General features: G+C 37.9%; 1 protein-coding gene across 1 annotated transcript in view; it reads right to left on the minus strand.

Moving 5' to 3' along the window:
- Positions 1–217: 217 nt before the first annotated feature.
- MRPL42 (mitochondrial ribosomal protein L42) overlaps positions 218–15,831 on the minus strand; it is a 44,658-nt gene continuing 29,044 nt past the window's right edge. The window contains exon 6 of the mRNA XM_077772242.1: positions 218–319. Within this exon, the coding sequence (XP_077628368.1) occupies positions 286–319 (34 nt within the window). The 3' untranslated portion in view covers positions 218–285. The remainder of the gene's footprint in view (positions 320–15,831) is intronic.

Consider the following 15,831-nt stretch of genomic DNA (forward strand, 5'->3'; position numbering starts at 1 on the left):
TTCAGTTTGAAAAGGGGGGGGGGAAATGAAGTTAACTCTTGACAGTACCAATGAAGTCATAAGCTTTTAACAATACAAATTCAAATGAGACTTATTTGAAGTCATCGTATGAGTGAGGTCTCTCTCTTTTGGTGAAAAGTGACTGAAACTCACGTCAAAACTAGCCTGGGCAAAAAGGAATCTGTGGCAGAAGGCTCACCCAGTTCTGAGATGATAAGAGTGCACCTATGCCTCACAGACGAGGAATCAGAGACATTCAGATGCCACTTGGAGTCTTCTTTCATCTCACATCTCTGCTCCTCTCGCACTGGGCTTCTTCCTGGGAATTATACCACAAATTGATGTTCCACCTCTCTGTCTGAGAGAGGGAATAAGCCTCATTCCCAGCATCAGTTTTTCAAACCCAGAGAAAGGATTCTCATTGACCTGGTTTAGATCATCTGCTCACTCAGGACCAAAACACAGTATTTTAATCAGCCCTACTTGATGTGGTTACTCACCTTTAGTCCAATAAACTTCAGCCAGGAGTTGGGACTCCCTACAAGATGTTTGTGGTAGGAAAATGGATATTTTATGGAAGAAAGAGAGTTGGAATGCTTGGTCAACAAAACCAAAGATGTTTATACCAAACATCCAATTCTTTTCTTAATGATAAAGGATATTTAAAGTCAATAAATATCATTATCACATTAATAATTAATTACAATTGTACCACTAAAGCCCACATGCCAGGAAAAAAGGCACAGGAGATAACCCAAATATTTCACAGGTGGCTTCAAGCTTTGCTTTGGTGTACAGGCTTGCCAGATGGCCTCTGTTAATGCACATTGAAAGGCAGAATTCCATGCAGGTTCCTAAAATGAATCCTAACCTTTGAAGTTCTATATGCCACTCTGGGACTCAAGGTCAAATCATCCTTGTCTTGCTTCTGACCTTAAGCTTCAGGTCTGATAATCATCATCTGCTTTGCTCATCTTTATTTATGCCAAGTTTCTCCCTCTCTCCATTGACTGCCATGTAAGCCACTGGCCTTCACAGACAAGCTTCTTAAAAGGAATAGTACCCCAGATCATGGTTTCTAAACCATTTTCCACTCAAAGGAAACAGGAATTCTTAGACAAATGGCTTATGCTAGGGCTAGGGTAGGGAAGAAGAAGAAGAAGAGGAGCTGAAACATCTTATTGTGCCAGAAAGCGAAGAGGTGCTCAAAAAATGATGGAACATGTCAGATGGCTTGAAGGGCTCCTTATTTCACTTGACTTCTTAGCAGCACATAGAACTAATCTCATTCTCCTTCTTGAAACTCTCTCCTCTAACTTCTGGTCTTTTCCTACTTCTGATTCTCTTCTTTTCTTAATGGCAGCTTCCCCTAAGATTCTTTTCTGGGTATCTCATTTTCTGCTCACCTCATAAATATAGGTGTTCCTCAGGGTTCAGTCCTCAGCCCTTTTCTCTTCTCATTCTCTTCTCTCCCCGCTGAGCTCAGCTAACCCCACAGCTTCAGTTGTTATATAAACAATGGCTCTCAAATATATATTTCTGAGTATACTTATGGATGGGTAGAGATGAGAAATAGATACATTCAGCACAGACATCTCGCTTAGGGGCACCTGGCTGGCTCAGTCAGTACAGCACACAACTCTTGGGGTTGTGAGTTCAAGTGCCCCACATTGGGTGCCAGAGTCCCGCTCCGGCCAGGTCCGGTCCAGGGGTCCCTGAAGGGTGGACGGTGTCAGCGAGGGAGGGATGAGAGAGGCGCAAGATTCTTTCTGATCACCAGCCAGGCCTCTCCACACTGTCTGAGACTCAACTTTATTTTATGATCTAGTGTTTGGGGGATGGCACAGAAGTGGCATTCTGATGATAAATTCTTTTATCAGTATAAACTTTCCAGAACACTGATATGCAAAAGGATGGGGAATAGCCCAGAGGTGGCATTAGCATAGTAAAGGCAAAAGTTCGTTCTTTGTGAAAANTTTCAGGAATGCAATGTGGCTCCCATAACCACAAAAGAATAAGTTCCTACAATAAGTTCCTTCACAAAATGCAATCAGCATATCAAGGCCCAAATGAGTCACTCCTACTACCAATCAACAAGGTGACTTGGGGGTCTGTGCTCAAGCAGAAACAATTGGGTGGGGGTGGATATCAGTCACCATCTTATGGTAAGAGTCCATGCTACTTATCCTAACCTCACAAGGAATTCTTTCTCAATCTATGAGTTCAGAAATGGCTCCCAACAATTGGGTATAGAGATTACATAAAAATAAAATCTAGGGGTGCCTGGTGGCTTAGTTAGTTAAGCATCTGACTTCAGCTCAGGTCATGAGCTCACAGTCTGTGAATTCAAGCTCCACATTGCGCTCTCTGCTGGCAGCTCAGAGTGTGAAGTCTGCTTTAGGTTCTGTGTCTCCCATATCAGATAAAGGGTTAATATCCAGAATCTATAAGGAACTCACCAAACTCCACACCCAAAAAACAAACAACCCAGTAAAGAAATGGGCAGAAGATATGAACAGACCCTTCTCCAAAGAGGACATCCAGATGGCTAGCAGACACATGAAACAATGCTCAGCCTCCCTCCTCATCATGGAAATACAAATCAAAACCACACTGAGATACCACCTCACGCCAGTCAGAGTGGCTAAAATGAGCAAATCAGAGAACTCTAGATGCTGGCGAGGATGTGGAGAAACGGGCACCCTCCTACACTGTTGGTGGGAATGTAAACTGGTACAGCCCCTCTGGAAAACAGTGTGGAGGTTCCTCAGGAAACTAACAATAGAACTCCCCTATGACCCAGCAATAGCACTGCTAGGAATTTACCCAAGGGATACAGAAATGCTGATGCATAGGAGCACATGTACCCCAATGTTCATAGCAGCACTCTCCACAATAGCTAAAACATGGAAAGAGCCTAAGTGTCCATCAACAGATGAATGGATCAAGAAGATGTGGTTTATCTATACCATGGAATACTACATGGCAATGAGAAACAATGAAATCTGGCCATGTGTAGCAACATGGATGGACCTTGAGGGTGTTATGCTGAGCGAAATAAGTCAGGCAGAGAAGGACAAATATCATATGTTTGCACGTATAGGAGGATTAGGAGGAACTTGACGGAGGAACAAGGGGGAGAAGAAGGGCGGAAATGGTGGGGGAAAGGGAGAGAGGCAAACCATGAGAGACTCTTGAATGATGACAAAAACTGAGGACTGATGGATATGGGGGGGAAGGGAGATGGGCATGGAGGAGGACACTTGTGGGGATGAGCACTGGGTGTTATGTGGAAACTAATTTGACAATAAACTATTTGTAAAAAAAAAGGTTCTGTGTCTCCCTCTCTCTATGCCCCTCCCCCGCTTGTGCTCTGTTCCTTTCTCGCAAAAATAAATAAACATTAAAATAATAATAAACAATAATAAATAAAATCTTTAAAGTGAGCCTGGGTTGCTCAGCCAGTTAAGCATCCAATTCTTGATTTCAGCTCAGGTCATGATCTCACAGTTGGTGAGATTGAACCCCAAGTGGGCTCTGTGCCGATAGCATGGAGCCTGATTGGGATTCTCTCTCCGTTCTCTCTTCCCCTACCTCACTTACACCCACTCTCTCTCTCTTTTTCTTTTTTTTTCTTTTTTTTTAATTTTTTTAATGTTTTTTTATTTATTTCTAGGAGAGAGAGAGAGACAGCGTGAGCAGGGGAGGGTCAGAGAGAGAGGGAGTCACAGATTGAAACAGGCTCCAGGCTCTGAGCCGGCAGTCAGCACAGAGCCCGACGCGGGGCTCGAACCCACGAACCGCGAGATCATGACCTAAGCGAAAGTCGGACGCTTAACCGACTAAGCCACCCAGGCGCCCCATCTCTCTCTCTTTTTCAAAATAAATAGGTAAACTTAAAAAAAATAAACTAAATATTTAAAGAAAAAGCCATCTTTCTTAAGCCCCAGAGCCATATATCCAACCAAAAGCCTCCTGGATATCTCCACTGAGATTCAACCATTCTTATCTCAAAGACAACCTATTAAAAATGGAAGACATTACCTTCCTCTCGTTCTCGTATTCTTTATTTTTTTACTGGTGCTACTAACACCTATTGTACAAGCAAGAAACCCTGGGATTATTCTTAATACCCTTCAGCCAGAGACAACCAGGAACACATCTCTAGTTGAAGAAGGTGAGTTTATGGCTCATTGCAGAGAAGAATGCACAGCATAGGGAACCATGGAACTCAGCATGAGAATGTCAGAAAGAATCCATTATAGGATTTGCTATTTGCTTGAGTGATTTGAGAGAGAGTCTAAGGAAGCAGAGGTCTATTCTAGATTGGATGCTGTCAGAAAGAGGGGGAATTTTACGATAGAGATCTCAACACATCTTACGTCCAGAGCAAGCACAATGCTACAACTGGTAAGAAGGCTTCATTTCAGTCAAAAGATGGGGATGTTTGGAATTTTGGGGATGGTACAGTGACTGCTTTTGTCTAAGCATGGAGCGGACCTGTTTTGTCTTACATTATTATGGCCTCAGAATAATCTCATTGGACGGTCTTCTGTGAAATTCTTACACTCAACAGGAAATATCATGGCCTCCCTGTAAATGCCAAGTCAGCTTCTAAATGTCAGGAGGCACTGTTTCCCCCTTCTTCACTCATTACTCTGTGTCATTTCCATATAAATTAGTTACCAAATCCCATTAACTTTATTACTCACATATCTCTGGGCTCTGTCCCCTTCTCTACATCTTCTTTGTTTCTTCTCTAACCAAGGCCATTGTTGTTTGTCATCTGAGTTCCTATATCAGTCACAGAACAGTTCATCCAACATTTCATCTCCCTCCTATTCCAGTTCATCTGCTACCCTCCACCCTTTACCCACAACGCCGTTTCTAAATATAGTGCCCCTGCTTAAAATCTCGTTACATTGCCAGCCATGTCACTAATATTAAAATGAAAAATTAAAAACCACTGAGGTTAGAAATGAAAATTAACTTTTTTCTTTTCTCCCTAAAAGGAATCAAAAAAGACGGATAAGTGTATTTACACAAGGAAGCAGCTGAATATGGAGACTATTTTGAAGTTCTGATTCCCTCTTAAGAAATTATGACTCAGTGTGAATCAACAGTGACAGGACTGCTAAAAAAAACTTACTGCATTATTGGCACCATTTGCAGAAGTATATTTATTGTCCAGAAAAAGAAATTTATGTTCCATTCAGTTCTGGGTAATACATTTTAAGAAAGGTTATTATTAAAAGAGTTTGTCCAGAAGAGGGCAATCAGGACAAGGAGATTCTGAAAACTGTGTCATATGGATAATCAGAAAAAGTGAGACTTAAACTAAGGAGGGATATGACAAGTGTTTTTGAATCTCCAAAGAGTTGTCATACATTAAAAGGGAGTAAATTTATTTTGTATAGTTCCAGAGGCAGGATCAAGTCTCAGGATTAAAAATCAAAGGAAGATTGATTTCTACTCACTCTAAGAAAACATTTTCTAATAATCAGAACAGTCCAATAATGAGTTAGCTTCCTAGAAAGGTAATGAACTCATATTTACTAGAAGGGTTCAAGCCAAAGCTGAATAATTATCTGGAAAGTATACTGTTAAATGAGGGTTGTCAAATCTTCTGTTGAAGGGACAGTACCTTAATGTATTGTGGTCTAATACTTTTATAAATTACAATAAAATGAAATTAGTGGAAATGAAAAAAAATTAGAAGTATAACCTTAATTGTTTTTATTATCTGATTCAATGAACATTACATTTCAGCAACTAGAATTAGAACAAAGATATAAAAGAGTGATTTAAAAAACTTGTTCATTGTTCCACTCTTACCACTGTTATTCAACATAGTGTTGGAAGCCCTAGCCTCAGCAGATAACAAAAAGAAATAAAAGGTATCCAAGTTGGCAAGGAGGAAGTCAAACTTTCACTCTTTGCAGATAACATACTATATGTGGGAAACCCAAAAGACTCCCCCAAAAAACTGCTAAAACTGACACATAAATTCAGCAAAGTCTCAGGTTATAAAATCAATGTACAGAAATCAGTTGTATTTTTACACACCAATAATGAAGTAGCAGCAGGAGAAATCGAGGAATCGATCCTATTTATAATTGCACCAAAACCCACAAAAGACCTAAGAATTAGCCTAACCAAACAGGTGAAAAATCTATATACTGAGATCTATAGAAAGCTTATGAAAGAAACTGAAGAAGAGACACATAAAAAAAGGAAAAATGTTCCATGCTCCTGGGTAGGAAGAACAAATATTGTTAAAATGTCAGTAGTACCCAAACCAATCTACATATTCAATACAATCCGTATCAAAATAACACCAGCATTCTTCACAGAGCTAGAACAAACAATCCTAAAATTTGTATGGAACCACAAAAGACCCCAAATAGCCACAGCAATCATGAAAAAGAAAACTAAAGCTGGAGGCATCACAATTCCAGACTTCAAGCTGTATTACAAAGCTGTAATCATCAAGACAATATAGTACTGGCACAAAAACAGACACTCAGATCAATGGAACAGAATAGAGAACCCAGAAATGGACCCACAAATGTATGGCCAACGAATCTTTGACAAAGCAGGAAAAAATATCCGATGGAATAAAGACAGTCTCTTCAGCAAATGGTGTTGGGAAAACTGGACAGTGACATGCAGAAGAATGAACCTGGAAAACTTTCTTACACCATACACAAAAATAAACTCAAAATGGATGAAATGCCTAAACATAAGACAGGAAGCCATCAAAATCCTAGAGGAGAAAACAGGCAACAACCTTTTTGACCTCAGCTGCAGCAACTTCTTACTTGACATGTTTCCAGAGGCAAGGGAAATAAAAGCAAAAATGAACTATTGGGACCTCATCAAGATAAAAAGCTTCGCCACAGTGAAGGAAATAATCAGCAAAGCTAAAAGGCAACCAATAGAATGGGAGAAGATAACATATCAGAAAAGGGTTAGTATCCAAAATCTATAAAGAACTTATCAAACAACACCCACAAAACAAATAATCCAGTGAAGAAATGGGCAAAAGACATGAATACACACTTTTCCAAAGAAGACACCCAGATGACTAACAGACCCATGAAAAAATGTACTCATCCTCAGGGAAATATAAATCAAAATCACAATGAGAGATCACCTCACACCAGTCAGAATGGTTAAATTAATGACTCAGTAAACAACAGATGTTGGCGAGGTTGTGGAGAAAGAGGAACCCTTTTGCACTGCTGGTGAAAATGGAAACTGGTGCAGCCTCTCTGGAAAACAGTATGGAGGTTCCTCAAAAAATTAAAGATAGAAGTACCCAATTGCACTACTAGGTGTTTATCCAAAGGATACAGGAGTGCTGATGATTCAAAGAGGCACATCCACACCAATGTTTACAGCAGCACTACTGACAACAGCCAAAGTATGGAAAGAGCCCAAAGGTCCATCAACTGACGAATGAATAAAGACAATGTGGTATGTACACACAACGGAATACTATTCGACCGTCAAAAAGAATGAAATCTTGCCATTTGCAGCAATGTGGATAGAACTAGAGTGTATTAAGCTAAGCGAAATAAGTCAGTCAGATAAAGGCACCATACGATTTCACTCATATGTGGAATTTAAGAAACAAAACAGATGAACATAGGCCAAAGGCAGGAAAAGTAAAATGAAAACAGAGAGGGAGGCAAACCTTAAGCCACTTTTAAATACAGAGAACAAACTGAGGGTTGTTGACAGTGTGTTGGGTGGGGGGACGGGCTTAATGGGTGATGGGTACTAAGTAGGGCACTTGTTGGGATGAGCACTGGGTGTTCTATGTAAGTGACGAATCACTTAAACTATATGAATTAAACTGATAAGGAAATTATTAGTTGTTGAGTGTATCAATGAGTGATCATTCAAGTAGAGATGGTTTATAAGTAAAGGCTATGAATTTCTTTTAAACACTGGAAAAGAAAACTCTAATCAATTTCTTTTTTTAAAAACTTTATTAGAATTTTTTTGAAGTTTATTTTTGAGAGAGACAGAGACAGAGTGTGAGTGGGGGAAGGGCAGAGAAAGAGGGAGACACAGAATCTCAGGCAGGTTCCAGGCTCTGAGCTGTCAGCACAGAGCCCAGCGCGGGGCTCAAACCCACAAACTGTGAGATCATGACCTGACCCAAAGTCAGAAGCTTAACCAACCGAGCCATTCAGGTGCCCCTAATTAATTTCTGACTGAAGGACAACCATATTGTGTACACTCAGCTCTGTCTCATGGACATAACAATCTAAACCTTAAAACAAATCAGTAATGGAATGGAATGGCCAAACTATTTGCTGCTTCTACCTTCAAAAGGTAGAGTCTCTTTCCCCACTCCCTGAACTGGGATGGACTTGTGGAAGTAATGTACTAGTTTAGACACTAGGCCTTATGAGACTTTGCAGTTTCCAGTCTTGCACCCTTGAAACCCTGAAGCCATGTGAACAGGCCAGGACTGACTCACTGGATAACGAGAAACACAAAGTCCACTCATGGCTCCAGCTGACAGTCGCTCAATCACTGGACACATGGGTGACACCAGCTAAGACCTGCCAGCTTCATCAACCCAGTTAACACCTCAGATGCATGGACAAAGCCAGTCAGGATCAGTGAGCCCAACCTAGACAAGATCTACCCAGAACTGTAAACTAAACATAGGGTTTTTTTCATTTAATTTAAAAAACTTTTAAAAAATATTTACTTATTTGAGAGAGAGAGTGCTTGTGTGAGTGGAGGAGGGGTAGAGAGAAAGACAGAATTGGAAGCAGGCTCTGCATCATCAGCACAAAGGCCAAGATGGGGCTTGAACTCACAAACTGTGATCGTGACCTGAGCCAAAGCCAGACGCTCAACCAACTGAGCCACCCAGGTGATCCAGGTTGTTGTTTTAAGCTAATAAGTATTTGGGGAGACCTGTAACTTAACAATAGATAACTGATATTCAGGGATTCATCCAAAGTTCTCTTAAGAGACAGACGCTCAAGTAATTTTAAACACTTATTAACAAGTTATTAAATCCTAAAAACAAAACAAACAAAACAAAACAAAAAACCTTAAACACTTAACTAAAGCTGACATGTAAGGAATATTTTATTTCTTCATGAAACTATTAATCAGAAAATAAGGTAAAGTGTCTCTGAATAGATAACTAGAATGAGTAAGAAAATGATCTAATGTTTTAATAGTAAATGTATGATTTCAGGGACACATCCAGTGGAATGCTAGAGCTGGTTCATAGCAACCTGATATCCAATTACTAAATTTTCAGAAGTTTTGTGAGCCAGTTGTTAAACTGTTGGTAGATTAAATCAGCCATGATGAGAATACTTACACCATGGAAACTGGCAAGCATTACCAGGCAGAGCCAGAACTCACAGTATACTAATGAACACATCTGTTGCTGCAGACAAATTTCATCAGCATGTGTATGTGTAAATATACATATAAAAATATCCTTAATGTTTAAAGAAGACATTGGTTGGTTCTGCCATGATGTAATCTTGGCCAGGTCAGTCCTGGCCTGTTCACATGGCATTCAATTAGTCTTGCTGAATCTCAGTTCCTCTATCTGTAAAATCAACGTATGTGCCTCAAACATCTTTAAGGTGTTTTTCAGGTCTACTGTTTTTATCTTCTATGATCCTACTGATGATGGTAGTTATACCTGGGTGACAATGATGAAAAAGGCCACGCAGGTGAAAAAATTGTCACACTGACCATGTTACCAACCACAATCTTTGCTCTAATTTAAGACAAATTAAAGAAAGCAATACATTAGTAATGCAATGTGACTTGGATCATGGAGAAGGAAGAGGTGAATTCTGACTAAAGGAGATTAGAGAAGGTCTGGGCAAGATATTTTGTCAATCAGGAATGAGGTCGCATCTTTGAATACACAGTGGCTTGAACTCTACAAGTGCTTAATAAAATGTGCTGAAATAATTAGACCTAGGGGCGCCTGGGTGGCTTAGTCGGTTAAGCATCCGACTTTCACTTAGGTCATGATCTCGCGGTTCGTGGGTTCGAGCCCCGCGTCGGGCTCTGTGCTGACTGCCAGCTCAGAGCCTGGAGCCTGTTTCAGTCTGTGACTCCCTCTCTCTCTGACCCTCCCCTGCTCACGCTGTCTCTCTCTCTCTCTCTCCTAGAAATAAATAAAACATTAAAAAAAATTAAAAAAAAAAAAAAAGGAATGAAATAATTAGACCTGGAGAGAAAACTGGAAAGAAAATACAATCTTGCTGAATTACTGACTCAGGATTGACTCTACTTGTGATTTCCATATATAATTGTGGAACTCTGCCTCAGTTTCTCCATCTAAAAATGTTTATACGCAACATTATAAGAATTCAGGCAATCACAACTGTGAAGCATGTGGGGAATCCTACAGGAAGATGCTATATAAATATGAGATGATGTGACTAAATCAAAGTAGATGCCTTGTGCCAAACTAGAAAGCACATTACATATTCTTCCTGAGCATTTCTTCCCAGTGTGTTAAAATATCTTTTCTTTCAGAACGTTAAACAGCATATTAAAAAATAGTAGGGGGTTAATGGCCAAACTGTAATTGGGACAATATTTGCAAATTATTCTGCTAAGAATATTAGCAAGTCATCTTGAACTTCTGAGAAAAAAATCTAAGAAACCATTCCCTTTCCCTGTAAGCAGTAGAGACACTTATGCCTTCAGCAAATAAAATAATTTGCTAACATCTTGTGTTTAGGCACTGATACTTCAGCTGATTCATTTCTGGAAATCATAAATACACATCTGAAAAATATTCCATAAGTAGGGGTTTGCATACACTGCTAGAGCTTTCCAAAATGAAGGTGCATGATGTCTTGTTTTCTTCTGTTCTTAAAAATGCTTGGAATCTAACTAACGTTGCTTTCTTAGAATATGTGGAAACCAAACTTTCTATCTTGCATATCAATACCATTCCAGTTCTAATGTTATTATGTACTTAGCTTCAGGCAAGTAAGAACTAGGGTATGATGTGCTACAGCCTTTAATGAACTGAAAAAACTACAGATTCTATCCCCAGCAAAACACACAGATATATATTCTCAAAAATCTACACAATTTTGGGAGTTTCATAGATACCCCACCAACTCCAAATCCAATTTTTAAAATTCTTAGATTTAAGTCCTCTGCGCTCCAGCAAATCTTTCACAACATCATGTTTGTCATATGAATGTGCCAGGCCATATTAGGCACTAAGGACACAGTGGTATACACAGCCAGTCTCGGACTATGCAAGTTCTAGAGCTTACATTCCAGTAGGAAAGATGGACATTTATCAAATAATCATACACACACAGAAATACTTAATTAAAAACTTTGTCAAGTGCTACAGAGTAAGAAATATATCCAACTTCTTTCAGATACCATGCAAGCAAGGAGAGAATGGAGGGAAATCTTTAAAGCATTGAGAGCAGAAAAACCCACCAACCTAAAATTCTGTACCCTTCAATATTATCCTTCAAAATTGAAGGAGAAATAAAGACTTTGTCAAACAAACAAAAATGTAAAGAATTTGTTGCCAATTCTTTAGACCTGTCTTGCAAAAACTATTAAAAGAAGTTCTTTAGAGAGAAGGAAAATAATACACGTCAGAAACTCAGATCTACATAGAGAAAGAGCAGTGGTGAAGGGTAAGTGAAGACAAAACGTAAACTTTAATTTTTCTAATTCTTCACTGATCTAACATAACAGTTTGTTTAAAAACATAACAAGTGTATTTGATTATATGTATATATGCTTATGCATGAGAAATGAATGACCACAATGATATAAGACACAGGAGGGAGGAATTAGAATTATTTCATTATTATAAGGTACCTGCACTGCCCATGAAGCAGTATAGTGTTGCTTGAAAGTGGACTTGGCTTATTTGCAAATGTTTGTATGCAAGCACTCTAGTGCAATCACTAAAAAAGATTTTTAAAAAAGAAGTATATTACAACAGGGCCTGGCATGTAGGAAGGCCTTAAGTGAAAAAAGCAGAGAAAACAGAATCACATAAATTAAAACCATAAAAGGCAGAAAAAGAGTAAAAGACAAAAATAGAAACAAAGAACAAAGACAACAAACAGGAAATAGTAGCAAAGATAGTGGAAAATAATCCAACTATATCAACAATCACTTTGAATGTCAATGGTCTAAAGGCACCAATTAAAAGACAGAGATTGTCAGAGTAGATTAAAAAAAATAAGACCTAACTCTACGTTGCCTGCAAGAAACCTATTTAAAATATAAAAACATATGCAGATTAAAAATAAAGGGAGAAAGATATACTATAGTAACACTATTCAAAAAAAAAGCAGTAGTTATATTAAGTTCAGACATAGCAAACTTCAGAGGAAGGAATGCTATCAGGGAAAAGAAGGGCATTATATAATGATAAAATGGTTACTTCTCCAAGAAGACATAACAACTGTTAACATGTACGCACCTAACAATAGAATGCCAAAATATGTGAAGCAAAAACTGATGAGACTGCAAGGAGAAACAGATGAATCCATTATTATAACTGTAGACTTTAACTCCCTCTATCAGAAATGGACAGATCCAGCAGGCAGGAAATCAGTAAAGACATAGCTGAACTCAAGACCACCATCAATCAAATAGATAAAATGGACATCTACAGACTACTTCAGCCAACAACAGCAGACTACATATTCTTCTCAAGTTCACATGAAACATTCACTAATATAGACTACATTCTGGGCCATATAACACAACTAACCAAATTTAAAATAGAAATAGAAATCATACAATGTCTATAGCCAAAGTATGGAAAGAGCCCAAATGTCCATCGACAGATGATGAATGGATAAAGAATATGTGATATATATATGTATATATATATGTATACACACACACACACACACACAATTAGTCAGCAATCAAAAAGAATGAAACCCTGCCATTTGCAGCAACATGGACAGAACTAGAGGGTAGTATGTTAAGTGAAATAAGTCAGTCAGATAAAGACAAATATCATAGGACTTCACTCATATGTAGAATTTAAGATACAAAACATATGAATGTAAGGGAAGGGAAGCAAAAATAATATAAAAATGGACACTTGTTGGGATGAGCACTGGGTGTTATACATAGGGGATGAATCACTAGAATCCATTCTTAAAATCATTATTGTACTATATGTTAACTAACTTGAATGTAAATTAAAAATAAATTAACTAAAGAAAACAGAAATCATACAATGTCTGCTGTCAGTTTACAGTGGGATTAAACTAGAAATCATTAATGGGAAGCCAGCTGGACAATCCCAAAATACTTGAAGATTAAACAATACACTGCTACAGAACACATGGGTCACAAAGAAATATCAAGAGAAATTAAACAGGTTTTGCACTAAATGAAAATGAAACACAACTTAACAAAATTTGTGGGATGTAGTATAAGCCACAAATGCTTAAAGGGAAATTTTAGCATTGAATGTGCATGTTAGAAAAAAAAAGAAATATCTAAAATCAACCATCTAAGCTTCCACCTTAGGAAACTAGAAAGAAAAGAGCAAATTAAATCCAAAGTATGCAGAAGAAAAAAAATAATAAGAATTAGAGTGGAAATCCATAACACTGAAAACAGGAAATCAATAGAAAAAACTGATAAAACCAAAAGCTGGTTCTTTGTAAAGATCGAAAAAATTAATAAGCCACTAACCAGGCTAAGAAAAAAAAAAAAGAAGAAGACACAAATTGCTGATATCAGAAATGAAACAAGGGACATTATTACAATTCCCAGGGACAACTAACTCTATACCCTCAGATAACTAAGATAAAGTGAACCAATTCTTTGAAAGACAATCTGTCAAAATTCACACATGAAATAGACTACTTGAATAAGCCTGTATCTATTAAAGAAATTGTATCAATAATAACCTTCCAGATATAAAGCATCAGGCCCAGATGGGTTCACTGTGAATTCTACCTAACATTTAAGAGAAAAATAATACCTATTCTCTACAATCTTTTTCAGGGGATAGAGCAGAGGGAATACTTCCTAATTCATTCTCTGAGGGCAACATTACCGAGACCAAAACCAGACAAAGGCATTACTCAAAAACCACAAGCTAATATCTAAAATGAATATAGATGCGAAAATCCTCAACAAAATACTAGTAAATCAAACCCCCCCAAAAAGTGTAAAATAATTATGCACCATGATCAAATGGAATTTATGCCAGGTGTATAAGGCTAGTTCAACTTCAAAAAATAAATTAATGCAATCCACTAGTGCTGAAGAAGAACAAAGGTAGAGGACTGACACTGTCTGACTTCAAGACTTACTACAAAGCTACAGTCAAGGATGTGTGGTACTAGCGAACAGACAGACAAAATATTTCAACAGAACAGAATGGGAGAGCCTAAAAAAAAAAACAGATAAATATAGTCAACTGATTGTTGACAAAGGAGTAAATGCAATACAATGAAGCAAAATATTACAAAACAATAACTTTACATCCTTCATAAAAGTTTAGTTAAAATGGATCACACACACACACGGGTCACAGACTACTTACAAGTAAAATGCAAAATTATAAAATGCTTAGAAAATAATATAGGAGAAAATTTAGATGATCTTGGGTTTGATGATAACTTTTTAGATACAACATCAAAGGCATGATCCATGAAAGAAAAAATTAATATGCTAGACTTCATAAAAATTAAAAATTTCTGCTCTGTGAAACAACAGTGTGAAGAGAATGAAAAGGCAAGCCACAGATTGGGAGAAAACATATGTAAGAGGCCTACCTAATAATAGATTGATACACAAAATATAGGAAGAAGTCTTAAAACTCAACAATAAGAAAACAAATAACCCAATTAAAAAATGGGCCAAAGACTTTAACACAGTTCAACAAAGAAGATATACAGATGGCAAATAAGTATATAAAAAGGTGCTCCACAGTCATGTATCAAAGAAATGCAAATTAAAACAATCAGATACAACTACACACCTATTAGAATGGCCAAATCCAAAAACACATCACCAATTGCTGGTGAGGATGTGCAGCAATGGAAACTCTTATTGGTCAGAATGCAGAATGGTCCAGCCACTTTAGAAACAAGTTTGCCAGTTTCTTACAAAACTAAACATACTCTTAGCTTACAATCCAGTAATCATGCTCCTTGGTATTTACTGAAAAGAGATGAAAATTTATGTCCACACTTGTGCATAGATGTTTACAGCAGCTTTATTTATAATTCCCAAATGTGGAAGTGACCAACATGCCGTTCAGTAGGTGAATGGACAAAGTGTGGTATGTCCAGACAATGGACTATTTTTCAGAGCTAAAAGAAAATCAACTACCAAGCTATAAAAAGACATACTACTAAATGAAAGAAGCCAATCTGAAAATGCGACATTCTGTACGATTCTAACATGTAACATTATGGAAAATGCAAAACTATGGAGACAAGAAAGATCAGTGGTTACCAGGGGTTGGGAAGGAAAAGAGAATAAATAGGCAGACACTAATTTTAGGGCAATGAAACTATGCTGTAGATACTATAATGGTAGAAATATGCCATTCTATATTTGTCAAAACACACAGAATGTACAACACCAAGAATAAACCCTAATGTAAACTATGAACTATGGGTGATGATATGTCAATGTTGGTACATCAGTTGTAACAAACGCATCATCCTGGTGGGTGATGTTGATTACAGGGAAAGCTATGCACGCGTGGGGACACGGAAAATATCTGTACCTTCCTTTCAATTTTGCTGTGAACCTAAAACTATTCTAAAAAAGGAAGTCTTTTTA

Source organism: Crocuta crocuta, unplaced genomic scaffold, assembly GCF_008692635.1.
Source record: "Crocuta crocuta isolate KB4526 unplaced genomic scaffold, BGI_CrCroc_1.0 scaffold216, whole genome shotgun sequence".
Classification (NCBI taxonomy): domain Eukaryota; kingdom Metazoa; phylum Chordata; class Mammalia; order Carnivora; family Hyaenidae; genus Crocuta; species Crocuta crocuta.